The sequence below is a fragment of the Rutilus rutilus genome (assembly GCF_951802725.1).
Source record: "Rutilus rutilus genome assembly, chromosome: 1".
NCBI lineage: Eukaryota > Metazoa > Chordata > Actinopteri > Cypriniformes > Leuciscidae > Rutilus > Rutilus rutilus.
In genome coordinates, this window is record NC_140209.1 from 35,667,709 (window position 1) to 35,682,603 (window position 14,895).

The 14,895-nt window shown below is 36.1% G+C and overlaps 1 protein-coding gene across 2 annotated transcripts; it reads right to left on the reverse strand.

Annotated features, from left to right (window-relative positions):
- Window positions 1-1,695: 1,695 nt before the first annotated feature.
- On the reverse strand, window positions 1,696-8,164 carry LOC311300476 (uncharacterized protein). Of its 2 annotated transcripts, none has more exons than XM_084424773.1 (3): window positions 5,124-5,355; window positions 3,922-4,317; window positions 1,696-2,187 (listed from the first exon to the last, which is right to left on the reverse strand). In XM_084424773.1, exons 1-3 carry the CDS (start codon window positions 5,292-5,294, stop codon window positions 2,059-2,061), a joined length of 696 nt encoding a protein of 231 aa, XP_084280899.1. In that variant the 5' UTR covers window positions 5,295-5,355; the 3' UTR covers window positions 1,696-2,058. The 2 variants fall into 2 exon arrangements, with proteins under 2 accessions (XP_084280899.1, XP_084280898.1); XM_084424772.1 differs by adding an exon at window positions 6,090-8,164 and having other exon boundaries at window positions 2,072-4,317; window positions 5,124-5,281.
- Window positions 8,165-14,895: the final 6,731 nt, after the last annotated feature.

Consider the following 14,895-nt stretch of genomic DNA (forward strand, 5'->3'; position numbering starts at 1 on the left):
GGTGGTTGATGTATCTGTTTAATATGACAACTACAAGCATGTTCTTTATCAAGAGGAATGTAATGAAATTAAGGTCTGAAATATATGTGCCATGCTGTTACAGTAATCAAATGGAAGTTCAACTTTTACAGTTCAGTTTATACTGGACAAAGTATTGAACTCAAATTTGTAAGGTCAGAAATAGTTCTTGTCATAAAAAAATAAAATAAAAATAAATAAATACAAATTTAAAAAGGTGTAGGCCTACATTTAAAATCATTTCATGTAGCCTACTTCTAACATGAAAAACTGTCAATATATATATATATATATATATATATATATATATATAAACATTTAAATGTAAATGTTTCAAACCAAATGATTAATATACTATTATTTTGACTTACAAAGTTTGTTAAGCTTGATGTTTCTATGCAGAACAAAAATTTAAAATTTGTATATAACAATATTTTGATTATAATTAAGTAGGTTTTACTTAAATGTAGATTTTTAAAGTTTTGTGGCTTTTATAAATGATTTTGAAAAAAGTAATGCCTTTAAACTCTTTAAATGAATTGCCATACTGAAACCTGCTTTAAATTGAATCCATGTTATAGCCTTTGCATTTCTTGATAATTCTGTGTAAAAAATGAAGTCATAATTAATAAAGCTTCAGCTCGACCAGACTATATATATCTGGAAGCCTAATATAATGCTTCCTTAAATTGCAACAAAGCACAATTACAATTATAGAAGTAGACTGCTTAACAAGAATGACCCATATTTTTTTATAATACAGGCAGTGTAAACAATGTGTAATGTGTTTAGGGTGAAACCACAGGGTGCTGCAGAAGATGTTTACAACCATCAGCATAAATCAGTTCAGATTTTTTGGAGCATGAATATGAATGTTTATAATGGCTTCTCAACAAGGTCAGACTGTCAATCTCATTTGCATAGGCATATAAACCCAGAAAAACAAACCAAAAACCCTTTAACATTCAGCCCCCTGTTATGAAGAGAGCTTGTTGTTAATAAAACCGATATATTTGCTTAAAAATGGTCTAAACCTTATTTAATAAACATAATCTACAATTTCTAAGTCTTCATATAGATGTCCAGGATGTATATAATCCTTGTGTGGACAGAAATACCTGCACCATTCAGCTGTCCTGAGGCAGGGAGAAAGAGATTGTGTTCAGTGTAATTTCAGATGCTCCACCTCCTCTGATGGTTTTAAGTTTGACTGGTGAGCATCTCAAGTTGTGCATGGGTGCAGAATCAATGGGATTGCGCTACCAGTGTACCAGTGGGACTCTGAGCTACCAGTTACATTTTAAATCCTCTCCCATATTGTACATGCATGATATTCCTTATAGACGTCTATATTAGTGTAAGAGAGTAATGACTGTTCTGGTTAAACAGACCTGCTTAATCTCAAAACATTATGCTCTTAAACTCAAGAGGATCTTGTTGCCCAGAGGAGGGCACTCTTACTCCACACTGAACCAATGACCTAAAGACAAATGCATTTGGCTCTTCAACAAGGTCTTTGGCTGCACAAACACTGCATGAAGCTGACTGCGATTCTGCTGATCCCACAGGAAATTCCCTTATTGAGGACCTTTAAATTCATTTGACATGGAACAGGTGCTGTGTCCACATTTTCAAATATACCACCAGGGTCCTGCAGTTCAGAAGTTATATTGTTCTCAAGGGTCGAAGCTCTGAACAAACACTGCCCAGGATTATAGCAGATTTTCTTAAAAAGCATGTAAATGCTAAGCATGAAATAAAAGTGATTTCCAAAAGCATGCAATAATTAAATAAGCACAATCAGCATATATTGTGGGGGGAAAAAAATACATAAATCAGTGTATCCTGAGGGTCAAGCTGAAATGCGTAGATCAATTGTTTTTTAAGTTTTAATGATTTAGCCCAATTTATTAAAGGCCTTTTATGCTTAACCATGTGAGTGCCATGGCATATTTTGTTGCTTCATACATAGAGTGTGTTCCAATCTTTAAAAAGCATTTGTTAGAAAAGGCAGGCATTTTTCAGTCATCCCCATTGTGTTTATGGAGGGCTTGTGGCAGCTTGCAGACATCCTGTGTTTCCACACAGGGTAACAGGATAGCTGACAGCAGAGATGGCCATCGATGAGATCACCAAGAGTTTCCTCTTATAGTTTCTCTTGTTCACTAGCTGTCGGTCCAACAATATTGGAGAAAACATGGTTACATAAAGCGATGCAAACAAAATGCATCAAAGGCTCATCATAAAAAGATTTAAAGGCTGTATATGAATTGTTGCTAATCATGACAATTAAAGAGCATTCAAAATACAACAAATAAAAATATGAAATAAAAAAACCAACCTAAAATGAATAATATAACCTCACATTTGTCTGTATGTAAAACAATTGTATTTGCACATTTTACAAAATACTAGCAAAACTACTGACCAAAAAGTATTATGATGAGTTATTATTGGCTTCACAGATAATACATGACATTGTGACCAGTGTTTTGAAAGAAATGCGTTATAATTTTGCGTTACTTTCTATAAAAAAAAAAAAAAAAAAACGAATGAGTTATGTAGTTACTTATTATGGAAAGTTACGTTACTTTTGCGTTACTTTTCTCTCCTGGGCTGGGCTTGTTGTTGCTTGTTTGTTTTTTAATACCTATTATGTTTAAATTGCAAATGTAAAGGCTCTTTCACACCAAATGTGAAATGAATAAGCCTCAGGCTGAAGGAAACACAAATTCACACCTATTCAGTAGAGGGCGCAGTTACAACAAACCTTTCTGCTGCCATTAAGAATTACAGAAGAATAAGATGCAGGAGAAGAAAGTTGAACACTCTTACTTCAGAAATAAAAACTATAAAATAGAAACAGAGATGTGATGTTTATCTAAAGTCATTTTTGCTTATTAGTGTGGATGAATTGGATCATTGAAGGTAAACAGCAAGACATTGATTAATAAAGTGAGAAATACATAAAGTATATTTGCGTAATTTAACATTTAATTATTGCAGTTTTGCCTAATATTCTGAGTTTGCATTTCACCGTTTTTTTTAATTAATTTATTTTTATTAATTTTGAGGTATAGCCTACTAAATCTGTTTTTGTTCACGTGAGATGAGTAAATGCATGTTCACATTTAGGGTACGTTTCCACGGCAACGATATGCTTGAACGAATACGTTTTTCCTATTCGGCATACAGACAACACCATTGTCAAAACGATCCCAATTCACACGGATCCGCCAAAACGACTAAAAACCCTGTATTTTGCTTCCAGGCCAGATGGCGATGAAACACTATAGACTGAACACGTAATACGCATGTGCATGACGACATCGTCTTCAGAGATTCTAGTTTTTGTTGTTTACACAGAGACCATTTTTCAAAAACTTGCACTTTGAAACCCGTTTTCAAAAGTTTGCGTTTTCATGCACCCAAAACGCCGTTTAGTTGAAAACGGTGTCGTGTAAACAGCCCCTTAGTCTAGAACTAGAATAATCATGTTCATACAGCGCACGCAGCGTCTCTGCACTTACTCACGAATTCTCTCAACATGGGGACAGGAGAGCTGTCAGTAATACATGTGAATTTAAAGTAACTTGAGGTACTTATTTGGAAAAAGTAACTCTTAAAAGTAATTAACTACTTTACTCGTTACTTGAAAAAGTAATCTGATTACGTAATCCGCGTTGCCCCCTCCAACACTGATCCTGACAATCTGAGAAGCAAAACAATATAGAGTTTAGAATTTGCTTTTCTCAGTCACATTGTTTAACCTCATTGCGTGTGTAATTGTGCATTATAATAAATAATGAATTGACTGGGATTCCTAATGTGTCCTGTGTGATAGTGAGGTAATGGACGATGGCCACATCTGCTTCAGTCTCTGTCCAGGACTGTGGCAGGTACCTGTGTCTTCATCTGCCTCTCTCTGCTGGTCTTGACCACAGTGCTGTGGATCTCTGCTTCATAGTCCCTGGCCTTCGCCCTCAGTTTGGCAATGCTACAACAGCGGAAGTCCTCCGCACTGGACACCTCTGACCCGTCCTGATCCCTCGACCGCTGAAGCACGTCGCTCACGGGGCTGTGAATAACTGATGAGGAGGGTTTGGGCCAAGTGGGGCTTCCTCTGTCCTGTTTCTTGTCCCAGCACGGGCTGTTGCTGCTGTGGAGCTCAGGAGCTGTGTTCCGGCTGGACGACTCGGTCTGTCTGTCGTCACTGTCGTGCTGGCCGCACTGTTCCCCTGCCTGGCTTTGAAGCTTCATCTGTCTACGCATTTTAGCCCTGCGGTTTTGGAACCACACCTAGAGGAACAATAGGACAATTATATATAGAAATATGAATATACTAGAAGACTATAGATATATATATATATATATATATATATATATATATATATATATATATTATTATTATTATTAGTATTATTATTATTATTAGTATTATTATTATTATATATATTTTTTTGATTATATGAGCTAGATTAAATTAAGCAAATATTCACAATATTAATATTGCCTATAGTTTTCCAGTTAAAAAATGAAATATAACAATTAAAATTCTTAAAAATATACATACCTTTTTTTCTTCAGTTTTGTCTCTCTGATTTTTTTATTTGATATGGTTTTAAGTCATTTAAAAATATCTATATTTTAATGCATTTTAAGTCAGTTTTTCCCAGTTTTGCTTCTTATTTTAAGAATTTTAATCGAAAAAATATCAAAAAATGACTCAAAACCCATAGTAAAAAAAATAATAATAAAAAAAAACCCCTTACATTTTTGTCCCTCAAGTAGATTTTTCTTATTTTATACGTTTGTCAATTTTTTTTGTCAACACTAATATTTGTTTGCTCTTTCAGTTTTGCAGTAAAAGTAAAAAGTCATTAAAAAAATGACTCAAAGTATATGTAAAATGTTATGTCATTGCATCTCGCTGAAAATGTTGAGGAGGACAATGCATTGCTTATAATTCTGTGGAATTAAAACAAAACGATAAAGAAATTACACTTGAAAGTAAAATCTCAGCAGTGGGTTCAGAGAAATATTTAGCTATAATATTCATATAACTGCCTGCATCACAACAGTCAAAGAGAGTATTGCAAAGTGACCTGCACTCTGGCCTCAATCAGGTCCAGTCTGAGGGCCAGGGCTTCTCTCATGAAGACGTCTGGATAGTGAGTGCTCTCAAAGGCCTTCTCCAGCTCTTCCAGCTGCCAGCTGCTGTAGTTGGCCCGAGCTCGCCGCTGCTTCACTGGCCGGGGTTCATCTGGAAGCCACATCGCAGCCACCAATTAGACAATTGCCAGAGGCTGACAAGGAACTAATGGCTCTAGATTGGATAATTAGCGCAGCGTTCATTAAGCCCTCTTCAGCAGAGCCGGATAATTGATTGTTAGTTACGAGCTGTTAGCCAATCCTTTGTAAACATTTTGAATCCTATTAAATACTGTAAAATGAGGATGGACAATTATGAGAGAATTTGATTCACAAATGGCCTCTCTTAATAAAAGCTACACATATGTATTATTAAGAGCAAATCACCTAAATAAATATACAACACCCAAAGCTACCTTTTTCTTTCAAGCTTTCCCCCATACAACACATCTTATCTCAAAGGTTTTATTTACATATTTTATTACACATATATTATTATTATATATTTTGTTACACAGCTCTCTGGAATAGTTGATTCTGATCAGTCAGTTACGGTTCTGTGGTCAAATATTTATTAAACTGTATAACGGATTGCTGTTGTAGGCAATCAATTTCCTAAATATCTCTCATATCACTGTGGCCTCTTTCGTCGTACATAATAAAGTGATTTCAATGCTAAATAAATATTTCATGTACATATCTATTAATCTTGTAGCAAGAGGAATAATGTAAACCCTCCTTGTAACAGGGTTTATTTTGTGATAATGACTGGCAGATTGTACATTATATATATATATATATATATATATATATACACACACATTTATATACACACACTCAAATGAAAGCTTCACATAAAATATAAGATGTCATATTAGATGTTACAACAAAAATGACCAATACGGTTGCATTGAGCTCACCGATATTCTCAGCATGCTGTCCTGCAGACTGAGCGGCCAATAGCAGAGCCTGTTTGCAGGGCTCAGGCTGCAAGTAACTGCGCAGGAGCTCGTAGCTGAGCAGAGGCCCGGGGATGAGGATCTGCGGAGAGCTCAACCTTCTGGGGAACGCTGGGAAGAAGTGTGCAGCCGAAGAGTGGAAGACTGCAGAAGACAGAGGAGACAGAGGAGACACCAAATGCCCAGTGCCAAACATGGCCCAGGTTCAGCAAGGTCCTTTTGGTCCAGAGAGAATTCCAGAAATAGACGGTCTAATGTATGTATATGAGGAATGGTCGTCTTTATAGGCGTTGGAGGCTTACAGAAGAACAAACTAGAGATCCAGTTGGAAGAGAACTTCTTAGAAGACCTTCATAGCTCCAGAGTCAAGACTTTTCTCACCTGATTCAGGTGCGAGTCCCACCCTCTCCCTGAGTCACATGACTCACCTATGACTACTAATTCAAGTAAAACAGGGCCGGGTTTGAAGGCAAGCACCCAATCATAGGGGACCATTGATTCCATGCTTCATTTAAGAGAGGTTTCTTCAGCATCACTCTTAAGGAGACATCCACAGTGACACCTAATGCCTCCAAATCCACACCTCGGCTGAAGGAGTAAATGAGTAATATCCCCCAGTTCCATTCGGGGAGGAGTATATGGAAAGACCTGTCATTCTGAAGTATTCCACAGACAAGTTCGGGCACTCTTCAGCTTCTGAGTTCGCTTATTAATATGACAAAGCAGACATTTGGAATTGGAGTGTGGTGAGAAAATGGGGGGAAAGCACCGTTCTTGAGCTGCAAACACTTTCAAAGACACGTACAACCGCCAACGAGACCCGTTTGTCACTCCAGCTTTGCTGTCTGTGTAGTCGTGTACAAGGTTTAGATTTAACAGATGGATATTAAATCATTAAGGGAGAATCAAAAGGTTCACAGCTGAGGAACATTCAGTAAGAAAACCCAATACAAACAGAGCTTTGGTTGAAATCTGCAGAGAGAGCAAACAAACAGCCTCTGTTTACACAGTAAACACATCACACTAATTGGCCCACATAATTGACATCCATTTACAAGCCCATTTGCAGCATTTGGGTGTTTGTATGACATTCATTTGCGATACAACATGACTAAATGAAAAAATCCTTCAGGACAGGCTTTGATGAGTTTTTATAATCAACATGCTCGTCTTTGGCGAAAGCGTTTTTCCCTATGAAATGGAGAATGTGTGGCATCAACTGGGAATTCTGCTGTCAGATTAAAATCCACCGCCTTTGTTTCTAAAGACGTCTAAGCCTGTTATCTCACTCAAAGCCTTCTTCACATTAGGAATAAGATCACCTGTCTAAACAAGGTGTATTGTTCAGTCCTGAGCTAAGGACAGAGTTCACTAATAATGGTTTTGGGTCATGGATCTCCGGTCTTTGAAAACAGATCACTTTCCCAACTAAGACCAAATTGTACTTAGAGAGGAATGCCACACTATTCACTACAGCGCGTCAAAGAATTATACACTTTTCATGTAGATAATAGAGAATTGTTAAATGAATAGTTCACCCAAAATTGATTCTGTCAACATTTACTCACCCTCATGTATTGACTGCATGCCATGAACACAAAAGGTGAATTTCTGAAGAATATCCTCTTTTCTATAGAGAATGAAATTTGATGAGAACTGAGGGTGTCAAGATCCAAAACTGATAAAAAAATAAAATAAAATAAAAAGCATCATGAAAGTGGTTTATGACTCAAGAGTTCATGAGAGAAGTAGTGATGCCATGAATGAATCAGCTCAGAGCATCCAAATTAATCGGTGATCCAATTTGCAAAACTAGCATTAATGATTCTTAAATGCTGGACTACATAACTTAAAATACTTAAATACACTAATTGGCAATTTTGTAAATGGTTTCAGAAAGAAAAACTGGGCATCATTCAATAAAAGACCAGTGATCACACAGTTGTTCAGAACACGACAAGCTCACGCAGAAACATGCGCCATATTGCTGATAGTCTGAACTTGAAAAATCTGAGTCTGTGCCTATCATACACTCCACCTGCCCAAAATCTTCAAACTGACTGACTTTCAGAAACTAGTGTCGATTCTTCCAGATTCTGAATCGTGGCAAAAGCATGTAGTCAAGACAGTGATCTGGTTAGTAAACAGTTCACTGGAAATAAAAATCATCGGTGTACACTGTAAAAAAGAATACATTGATTTTATTGATATCTAATCAATAAAATTGAGGCAACAGATTACAAGCAATATTATTAATTAAATTTAACAAATTAGAATTGAGCAATAATTAATCAAATTAATTCTTTAAAAGTTAACCATTTAAAATGAGTAAAATTTACAAAATATCTTTTATTGCCAACATTGAAGACACCTGATGTTAACAAGCAGAATCACTGAAGGAGAAAACCATAATTAAAGTCACCATTATGGAGATCAGTGTGTGTTTTAGTTGGGCTCTTGACCCTTAAATTATTAACTTTAAGTTTTGTTTGGCTGCTGTACATGAGTTATAACAGCCAGATGAACAAGAGAAAAGTGATCTGATGGTGTTGGTTGTGTTTTAACATAATCATTATTTCACAATCATTTGACCTGAATCACTGAACTCATATAGAGTCCAATTTATGAGTTAGGTTAACTTTATTAATTATAGCAGTTAAATATTTTTACTCTCTTCAATGAAATCCAAATAATCCAAAAATAAAATTATTTAATTAATAATTTAAGGGTCAAGAGCCCAGCTAAAACACACACTGATCTCCATAATGGTGACTTTAATTATGGTTTTCTCCTTCAGTGATTCTGCTTGTTAACACCAGGTGTCTTCAATGTTGGCAATAAAAGATATTTTGTAAATTTTACTCATTTTAAATGGTTAACTTTTAAGGAATTAATTTGATTAATTATTACTCAATTCTAATTTGTTCAATTTAATTAATAATATTGCTTGTAATCTGTTGCCTCAATTTTATTGATTAGATATCAATAAAATCAATGTATTCTTTTTTACAGTGTATAACAACTAAAAATGTGATCTGTTCATAAAACATAGCAATCCTATGACGTCAGAAGACTCAAAATACGGTGCACAAGTCAAACGGACTTCATGATAATTTCCTGCAGTCTTTTTTTTTTATCTTAAAAACTCCAGGCAGACGAGATGTCCATAATAATCAATACATTATTTTAATATTCTACAGTGTCCACTGTATAAATTTTTTTTTTAAAAATCGCTGCCTTAATTTTTGAAGTACAATCAACTTGGATGTTTAAGTAATTTTAACTTAAATTACATTAAACTGACTTAAAATTTTTTTATCTTGTATAACTTATAAAAAAAAGTTGGGTTTCACTTTATTTTGATGGTCCCTTTAACACATTCTGTTGACTATAAGTAACGTTGCACCTACATGTCTACTAACTCTCATTAGAGTGTTAGTTAAGTATTAATAGACTGGTAGGGTTAGGGTTAGATTAAGTTGACATGTAGTTGCAAAGTTACTTATAGTCAGTAGACTGTCTGTTGGAGGACCATCACAATAAAGTGTTTGCAGATATTAAGCAGACAGTCTACTTATACTCCAATGAAAGTTAGTTGACATATAGTTGCAAAATTACTTATAGTCAACAGCACGTTCAAAAGGGACCATCAAAATAAAGTGTTACCAAAAGTTGTAAATTGATTAACTTATTTTGATGAGTTAAAGCAATGAAAAAATGCAAACTTATTGATCATATTTTTTTTTTTACCGTGTAGAAGTCATGGATTCAGAACAACACGACGTGAATAAATGATGACAGAAGTGTCATATGTGGGTGAACTTGCACAGAAACGACTTGTCACAACACAATGACGTTTAAAAAGAGGCTAGTGGATGACTGATAACTTAGAATAACATAAATTCTTCCTGTTTCAGACATTTGTACTGAAAGCAGACAGCATCACACTCCGAACATCTGCATCCCTGTTGCTGATGGATGTGCGAAGAGTTGTCATGATCTCTCTGAGAACAAAACACAGGTGTGTGTGAATTAATTCCCAGGAACATTTCACCTCACAATCATCTTTATCCACCCTCTATCCGCTAATCAGATCAAACTGCGGAGAGATTCAAGAGCTGTCACCAGCATCGGCGCTAACCGCTAATCCTGCGCTAACTTTGATCAGATCCAGACATCCACGGTACACAGCTGGGCCGATCTCGGTTGAGTGAGTCACTGACTTTAAGGCCACAACAGCACAGAAGGACAAAAACTCTTCATGCAGCTGTCAAAACATCGAGGGATCTAAGTCCTATACCAACCTGCTTTCCTCATTCTTTCAGAATGGTAATTATTAGAGAATGCTTGCATATCCTTTTCCACCAACAATCTGGCAGGGTTCAAATACATCTGGAGATATAGAAATGCCACTTTTATCTGAAGCGTGGGGCATCCTGGGGTTACATTCCTAAGCGGGGCAATGGTGAAAGCTTAGAAATCACTCCTTGCTGGCGTTGAACCTACAAATTTCAAGTTGCCAGCACTAGTAACCACTAGGCCTAAATAAAATTGTACATGAAACCAAAAAAGGAGTCAAAGAGATTTCAGAGCCATTCCAAGTTAATTGAAGGAGGCATTAGGGCAACAATGGCAGTAGATCTTGCAGGCCTGTATTGATCCTTTCGACTCACACTTGTCCGAGACTCTGTGCCGTCATTTGAATACACAGGGGCTTAACAACAACAACTCACAGCATCAACAATGGCTCAAAGTGCTTCTGGGCTTTACTGAAGACATATGAGGAGATTGAGTTTTCTTTAAATCAAACAGAGGAATCAAGACAAGAGCGTGAAAATTCCATTGAGGGTGAAGTCCCTAAAGTCAGTGGTTTTAATACAGAATCCTAATTAAAGCAAATCACTGAAATATTAGATGGGAAATAGACTGCCTGAATGGGTCGTCCAACATCATCAAACAATAAACAGAATATACGGTTTGATAGGCTTAATTCAAGACACCGCTTCCCATTTCAAATGTTTCTTAATGTGGCATAAAATTCTCTTGATTGATATATTTCTGATGCTGTTTATAATTTAGAGGGGTTAATTGCTTCTACAGCAACTGGAAATGATTCCTGCATTAATATGTGGCAGGATTGAACGTCTTGTTAAAAATTCAAAGAGAAAGGTAACTCGCTAAAGAACATTCCATAGCCATATTCTTTTATTTGCATCCTATCCCAAACATGAGGTGAATATAAACGTTTCTCCACTAGTTTTGCTTCAGGACCAAGATTTTACATTGGACAAATTTTTTTCCAATAATCAACAAATAAATAGTAATATCTGTATACCATTCAAAAGTTTGGAGTAAGAAGATTTCTATTTCAAATAAAAATTCTTCAAACTCTCTGCTCACAAGAAACACTATTGCAGAAACACAATTCATTGCCATTTCCAACGGGTTTCATCATTGATAATCATCAGAAAAGTTTCTTGAGCATTATATCATCATTTTAGAATGATTTCTGAAGGATCATGTGACACTGAAGACTGGAGTATTGAAAAGTACAGGAATAAATTACATTTTAAAATACATTCAAATAGAAAACAGTTATTTTAAATTGTAATAATATTTCACAATATTACTGTATTTTTTTAACCAAATAAATGCAGTCTGGGTGAACATAAAAATGTCCTTTCCATCTTATATCAATCCACGGCCTCTGATATCAGCTTTGAAGCGATCAAATTCTCCTGAGGATATGCCAGCACAGGCTCTTGGAACAATGCATAATAACATCAATACTCATTGGAGTGACACTTAAGAATACACAACACCTGAAACACTAAACATGATGGATGACTGTCCCCGAGTCATGGGAAAATGCCTTCATTTACAGACAAAACTGCTGTTGTACTCATACAAATCCAAAGTGCAAGTGGAAATTAATCCATTATTTGAGTCAACAGGATGTCGTTCCCTTCATTAAACATGCTTTACAAATACTAGGCTTTATTAGTCATGATATGGCCACATGGTCTGGCTATTATGGTGAGCCAATCGCAACCCAAAAAAATGTAATCTTACCTATTCAAACAAAAAATCACCATGTGATTCTCAACAAAAAGTGATATATAGGTAAGAATATTTTAGTCATCTTTGGTAACTGTATCTCCCAGGCAGTGAGCTGATTGCTTTAGTCCTGGATCACTGGCAATGGGATAAACCTGAGAGCCCAGGCTGCTTTTCATGTCAAAACCTTCAAGGGGAGCGGCCGCGATCCAAAAGCAATCACACTTTACACTTCAAAGCGCAAGGGAAAAGGGAGGCGAGAGCCGGTCCACATTTTTTCCACGCTAGCCAGGCACAACTCATGCGTGGAGGAAGAGGAGATGATCTAAGCGAAGGAGCTGTTGAGGAACACAGAGCCGACAGGTGTGCACAGACAGGTACTGGCACATCTCTGTCCCTCCCAAAGGTGAGACACAAGCAGTGCTTCACTCCTCTCTGCTCCACTGTGGCTCTCTACATTTGTTAGTGGTCACCTGCCGGTACTTGTGGAGATTTTGCTATACCAGGGCAATTAATCATGGTTAAAAAGAGTTTCTGCAACAACAATAAAAGTTTGGGAATGTGTTACAGAGTGGGACAACATTGTCAAAACAATCCCCGTTCACACGGATCCGTCCGTGAAAACGATTAAAAACGCTGTATTATTCATGCCAGTAGATGGCGATGTCACTTTGTAAAGAAACACTACGCGCCTATAGACTGAACACGTGATGCGCATGACGTCACCGTTTTCACAAAATTGTGTTTTTGTAGTTTACATGGAGACGATAACGCTACCGTTTTCAAAAACGTGCACTTCGGAACCGGTTTTCAAAAGTTTGCATTTTCAGGCCCCCCTAAACGGCACTGTCGTGTAAATGAACGCCAAAAACGTATATACAAAGTTCAGCTTTTAGTTGAAAACACTGTTGTTGGGACCATTAGGGTAAGAAAAGTGAAGTTAGCGCTTAAGAAAATGTTCATGAAGAACCTTAAACATCCATAGGACTTCCATTCCGTTCTTTATAGCTGAAAAGGGTTCTTTAGATTATTAAGAAAAAAGATTTTTCCACTGAAAGGTTCTTTGGAGGAATCAAAAATGGTTCTTCTATGGAACCGCGGTGGAAACACCCTTTTTGGAATCTTTGTTTTTAAGAGTGTACATATCCGCTACAGGTACAGAGAACCATCATACCTGACAAATACTATATCAAAGTCAAAACACAACACACTGCAGTGCAGCTGTTTTACGGAGCAGCAAGGGCATGCCTGATGAAAAGGTTAGTGGTTATCGATGTGTCAGTGGCTCATCACACTCACTCCTCACTCACACCCCACCCATGCTGTCACTCGTCTCCGTTCCGCCCCAGCGCGAGCCAGCCTGGGAATCTGACCAAAAGCACAGGCAGTTATAGCGTCTGAGCCGATGAAACTCCACTAACAGCACTTCTGAAAGGAACCTGGGCTACGTGACACCTTACAGGTGCAATTAAGACTGATCAAGCACATCCAACACAAGACAAATGACGGTGGAAATTGACTACAGCATCTCCAAGGAAATTAGCGTTAGTCATAACACAGAAAAGACAATTATGACATCTACCCTTTTCGCACAAATCAAAAGAGTACAAATTTGAACAAGTGTTCTGACAATTAACTGACAGCAGGGTGTTTTTTTCTTTTTTTTCTTGTCTAATTTATCACAGAATGTGAAGGTTAAGATGAATGGCAGCAATTTTCTTTGGCACAACAAATCAAAGGGTTTGTATGATTAGAGTAAAAAATAGGGCCAATGAAAGGAGGTGTTTATCCTTTATTAAATGTTGACTGACAACCTTGTTTCTATTTGTTTACAATAAGGTTTGCAATTTGAAAACAACAAAACTAAAGTCAAAACAAAAAGAAGCTTTTACCCGGTAGAATGAGATGGTTTCAGATCAAATTATGGTTTGTAATTGATAAGCTTATACGCTTAAAAATGTTTTAAGGTTGATCCAAAAAAAAAAAAAATCATCAGGTAAAAGTGTGCAAAATCTGTGCGATCTCCTTTTATTTGTTAAATGAAAGGTAATGTCAATTTGTTAACTACTTTGTTGACTCGCGGACATGCATTTCATTTAATCATTCACTTATTTTAAACTATTTTTTTTTTTTACAGTGCAAATTTAAAGTGAGACCCTTAGGGTAAGACTTAGGTAAGACCCTTATTAAATTTCCTGAAATTATTATTTAAGGGTTGTTATACACTATTGTTCAGGTCAGTAAGATTTTTAAAAAGAAATGAATACTTTTATTTATCAAGTATGCATTAAACTGGTCAAAAGTGAGAGTAAAGACTGATAATATTACAAAATATTTCTATTTTCAATAAATGCTGTTCTTCTGAACTTTCTATTCATCAAATAATCCTGAAAAGAAAATGAAAGAAAAAAACTAACTTTGCAACTACAAGTCAACTTCTATACAAGTCTATTACTAGTATTACAAGTCTACTAATACTCTAATGACAGTTAGTTGACATGTAGTTGAAAAGTTTCTTATAGTCAGTAGAATGTCTAAAGTGGACTATCGAAACCAATAATATTTCACAATATTACTTACCAATTCAGACGTATTTATTGTATAAGACATCTATTTTACTGTAATTCTATTTCCTTTGTCTGTCATTATTAAAATGCATAAATGTAGTTATTTACGAATTTTCACTTGTGCTATAACAAGCAGGGTTTCT